The sequence below is a fragment of the Orycteropus afer genome, unplaced genomic scaffold (assembly GCF_000298275.1).
Source record: "Orycteropus afer afer isolate SDZICR_OR568_19922 unplaced genomic scaffold, OryAfe1.0 scaffold00109, whole genome shotgun sequence".
Lineage (NCBI taxonomy): Eukaryota > Metazoa > Chordata > Mammalia > Tubulidentata > Orycteropodidae > Orycteropus > Orycteropus afer.
The window spans coordinates 5,204,821-5,210,299 of NW_006921696.1; the positions used below are offsets into that span (position 1 = coordinate 5,204,821).

Consider the following 5,479-nt stretch of genomic DNA (forward strand, 5'->3'; position numbering starts at 1 on the left):
GTCCCTCTCGGGAGGGTAACAAGGGAAAGTGCTCAGTGCAGATCAGTGAGTAATCACAAGCCCACCCCTGCTTACCTCGCTCCCGGGGACTAAGCACAAGCCCACCCGTGCTTACCTAGCTCCCGGAGACCCGGTCCCTCTCGGGCGGGTAACAAGGGAAAGTGTTCACTGCAGATCAGTGAGTAAGCACAAGCCCGCTTTGTTTCAGTACCTATGCTTAAAAAAAGGTATTAGAGCAGCCAAAACAGATTTCTAAACATTTAGCTCATAGAAGAGTACCTTATCTCCAAAAAACAAAAACCAAACTCACTGCCGTCGAGTTGTTTCCAACTCATAGCAAACCCTTCCTGGGTTTTCGAGGCAGTAGCTCTATGGAAGTAGATTGCTCAATCTTCCTTCTGAGAAGTGGCTGGTGGGTTTGAATTGCCAGCCTTCTGGTAGTAATCAAATGCCTTAGGCACTACACCACCAGAGCTCCTTACCGTATCTCAAGACCTTTAAAAAAAAAAAAAAGACAAACCAAACCCACTGCTGTTGAGTGGACTCCAACTCATAGCCACTGCCACTGGGTTTCCACGGCAGTAAATCTTTACAGAAGTAGACTTCCCAGTCTCACTTCCCTGGAGTGGCAGGTAGGTTTGAACCATCAACCTTCTGGTTAACAATCAGATAACTATGGTGGTTAAGTTTGTGGGTCAACTTGGCTAGGCCTGGCTGAGTGGCTGGGCAGCTGAATGTAGTTATTCCCTATGGTGAGATTGGTAATTAACTCCATGGTGGAATCCATTGGAGCAACTAAGTAGCTGCTTTGAGTATGTGGTCTACTTCCCCTATATAAGAAACAGCTTTGGTAATGGTCTCTAGCTTATGGCATGCTTGAACTCTGCACATAGCCGAGTCATTGTTTAGCAGCCTGCCATGCTGTGCCAGTCTTGGGGCTTTCAATGGACTTGACTCAATGGCCTACCATGTAGTTTGGTAACATCGGAACTGCGCCATTTTATTTGTCGACCTTGGGCTTGTTAGCCTCAGCACTGCCTGAGTGAAGAGATGCTTCTAGTTTCAGTGGGCCAAAAGCAAGAGGCAGAGATGAAGCCCAGTGTCACAGGGCTTTCACACAATCCCTAGAGCCTGACACTATGAACTCAGACTTCTAGCCTCTCAAACTGTAAGAGTTACTGTAAGAGTACACACATTTGTGGTATATTCCTGTCAGAGCAGCAATAGGTAACCAAACAGATGTCTTAGGTACTATGCTACCAAAGCTCCTTCAAGACTTTACTTAGTCCTTATTTATTCTTGTTTTTGACACAAGTCCAAAGTACACACACTTATTAACATCACAGTGGAAACGTGGAAGATCCCGTCTTAGCCAAATGATCAAATGTAACATCACTGGCTATGGCACAAATTGACACTGTATGCCTCCTGATGAGATACTTTACAAGCATATCACTTCTGTTGCTACCCTTGCCAAAAATACATAATCTGAATCTAACAACAAGGAAATATTAGAGAAACCAAAATTGAGGGATAGTCTACCAACTAACTGGCAAGTATGTTTCTAAGAACAGTCAAGGTCATGAAAGTCAAAGGAAAAATGAAGAACTGTTCCAGACTTAAGGAATCTAAAAAAAAAACATGACAACTAAATGCACCACATACTCCTGGATTAGATTCTAGACCTATAAAAGACATTAATAAGACAAACAGTAAAATGTGAATGGAGTCTGTGGAACAGATGCTAATAGTGAATTAACACTAACTTTCTGATTTTGACCGTTGATTAGTTTTTAAGGAGCATTGGTGCCACAGGGATTAAAGTGCTCAGCTGCAAACTAAAAGATCAGCAGTTTGAACCCACCAGACACTGGTGGGAGAAAGACATGGCAGTCTGCTTCCACAAAGATTTACTACCTCAACAACCCCGTGGAGCAGTTCTATTCTGACCTATGCAGTCACTGTGAGCCAGAATTGGCTCAATGGCCATAGGTTTGGTTTCTTGGTATTGTAGTTTTTTAGAAGAGTGTCTTAGACTTAGGAAATAAAACAAGTAATGAGGCATCATGCTTGCAACTTACTTGGAAATGGTTCAAACATTTCAACAACTGGGGAACTGAGTGAAAATAGCAAGGACCTCCATGCACTATTTCTGCAACTTTTAAGTACATTTGAAATATGCTGTTGTTGTTGTTACATGCTGTCAAGCCGGATCTGACTCATAGCAACCCCTCCTTGGGTTTCTGAGGTGGTATCACTATGGAAGTAGATTGCCACATCTTCCTTCCAAGGAGTAGCTGGTGGGTTTGAACTGCCAGCCTTCTGGTTAGCAGTTGTGATAGCTGGAGCTGTGTGTCAACTTGACTGGACCACAATTCTGTGTGGTTTAAGCTGTTGTGATGTGATTATTCTCATGATGGGATCAGATGATTATGTTTTGAGCAGGCAATCTGTTGAAAGGGAGTTTCCCTAGGGGTATGGCCTGATTCCAGTATATCTATGGACATTCTGGGAAAAGAGACATTCTTCTGTGGATCAGGATTTGGTTGTGCTGCCTACAACTGTCCATGAGTGAAGAATCCACCATTCGGCCTGGAAATCTTGGATTCTTCACTCACTGGAGTCAACAGTCAGTGAACTGCCTGCCAGCCTTGAGCTCCCCAGGCCCTGAGACTGCAAGTGTTGGGACAAGCCTCCAGCTTGATGTTTGATCCAGGAACTTTGGACTTGCCAGCTTCTATAAGTGTGTGAGCCATTTTCCTAAAATAAATTTCTCTATATATACATATATATAAGCTTTACTGGTTTTGTTTCTCTAGAAAACCTAGTCTAACACAACAGTCAAGTGCCTTAGGCACTATGCTACCAGAGCTCTTTCTGAACATATAAGACTCATTTTTAATGGACAGAGTTTTGTGGAATGAAGCAATGTGGTTACTTTCCTAAGTAAATATTCCGTCTCAAGTCAGTTCTGCTATACTATGGTAATCCTCTACCTCCCACCCCACCTCTTGCCCAAAAGAAGAAACAAAAAACAAACCCAATACCAATGAGATCTGGTGGCTTAGTGCCTAAAGCATTTGACTGCTAACCAGAAGGCTGGTGGTTTAAACCACCAGCCTCTCCTTAGAATGAAGATTGGGGAATATACTCCCATATAGATACAGCCTCAGAAACCCAAAGAGGAGTCACGATGAGTCAAAACTGACTTGACAGCAGTGAATTAGAACCCATTGCCTTTGAGTCAATTCTATTCACAGGGACACTATAGGACAGAGCAGAACTGGCCAAAAGGTTTCCAAAGCTGTATAGTCTTTACAAGAGCAAACTGTTACACCTTTCTCCCACAGAGCAGCTGGTGGATATGAACTGCTGACCTATCAGTTAACGGATGAGTGTTTAACTACTGTGCCACCAGAGCTCCTTTATAATAACGTAGTAATTCATAATTAGCTGTAATATACACAAGTTTTCTTATCAATTGGATATCCTAAATATCCTGAACACAGAAAATACTAATAAGGTATGAGTCACAAACAGTAAAATGTAAGTCGATCCTCAAGCAAATTCTCAAAAGTACCTGCATGCCATAGCAAATTCCAAGGACAGGTTTGCCAATAGTGAATATTGCTGGGTCAAACCAGGGAGCATCTTCTGCATATACGGAATTAGGTCCTCCAGAGATGATAATAGCACTGTGAATTTAAGAAAGAGGTCAGTGAAGAATCTCACCTCCAACTTTTACACAAAGTCTCTGCCTTTACTCCTTTGTATCACTGAGGGAGACTCAAATACATAGTCAGCGATGTTATTATATTTTTGGTACACTAGAGCAGATTTAGGTTCTATCACAGCCAGTTAATATCCTCCTATACAGTGTAATTATTTTCACTCTACTTTATTGCAGTGTTTAGATCTCTATTAATTCAACATTCACTTGTTACAAATATATAAATAACAATGTTTTTATCTGTGAAGATTAGCAAGAATTTGTTTCAATTGTTTTCTTCATCAATGTTGAAACGGAAATTCTAAAGGGAGAGAATAAGTCTTTTGGGAGCCTAAGACACTTTACTAAAGCAGTCACACAAAGTATTTTGAAAACTCAAAACTAAAATATCAAAATCAACGCCATCAGGTCGGATCCGACTCACAGCGACCTCTCCTTGGATTTCCGAGGCAGTATCTCTACCAAAGTAGATTGCCCAATCTTCATTCTGAGGAGTGCCTGGTGGGTTTGAACCATCAGCCTTTTGGTTAGCAGTCAAGTGGCCTTAGGCACTACACCACCAGACCTCTCATTTTGAAGGCTAGGGTGGTTCAATGCAAAATATTCTACAAAAAAAAAAAGATGGCAGAGGAACATATAGTGTACTTAACTCTGCAAACTTAAAGTCTATTTAACACTCCCATCACCTTCCCTAAAATCCATGAAGAGTAGCTAGCATTAGTGTACCCCATATGCCTTAGAACTCAAGCCAGTACCCTAATTTAGCTACATTACAATTTACAGAGCATTCTACAAGTCCAGTTACTCTTATAATCAACCCCAGTCACCAAGGGCTGCAGGACAACTGCACTGGTGGCCTATGACTAGGAAGGGAAACAGCAAGGAGGGAGACAACCTGAACTGTTGACTTTCTGCTGTTTGGAGGGCACAGCCATTTGGATTGTTTAAATGCAGCAGCCATTTTGGATATTTAAAGTGAACGAGGGTGCAGCCATTCTGAATGTATACACGTGGTAGCCATTTTGGATATTTAAAGTGACCGAGGGCACAGCCATTTTGAATATTTACAAATGGCAACCATTTTGGATTTTAAAGTGAAAACATTCTCATTCAGATTCCAGGACCTAAGAATGGGCTCTGTTTGCCAAGGTCAGCAGGGACATACGAGAGGCTGACAACAGGAAAGGAGACAGGTGGTGAGTGTATAAGTGCTGCCAACTAGTGAATAGAGGAGCACAGTACCCTGCTTGTGCAGAAAACATACAAACAAAACAAACAAAATGAAAATTGTGGGCAAGTCACTCCAACATACAATCACCAATTAAATATAAACACAAAAATGTCACAATGCCTCGGGAAAAACAGAGCATCACAGTCCACACAAAGAAGCAAGATAAAGCAGGAGAAACAAGGGACCATAATACAGACCCAAAACACATCCCTGAGAAAGACACAGCATTGGAATTTCCTGATAAGAAATTCAAAAGAATTATATTTAGGTATCTTCAACAAATTGAGAGACAGATCAAGGAAAACAGAGAAAATCCTACAACAATTTCAAAAGGCAATACAATTACAAAATGACAAAAATAAATGAAAAGTTAGAAATTATACATAATCTATAAACAAAAAGTCAGAAGATTAATACTAAATTTTCAGAAATAGATAAGACATAGAATGGGCAAAGGAGTAGAACTGAATCAATGGAAGTCACAATTAGTGAGGGTGAAGGCTACCTGAACACATCTT

General features: G+C 41.2%; 1 protein-coding gene across 1 annotated transcript in view; it reads right to left on the bottom strand.

Annotated features, from left to right (window-relative positions):
- Positions 1–5,479, bottom strand: part of GMPS (guanine monophosphate synthase) — a 136,891-nt gene that overhangs the window by 45,999 nt on the left and 85,413 nt on the right. The window contains exon 3 of the mRNA XM_042781344.1: positions 3,581–3,695. Coding sequence (XP_042637278.1) covers positions 3,581–3,695 — 115 coding nt within the window. The remainder of the gene's footprint in view (positions 1–3,580; positions 3,696–5,479) is intronic.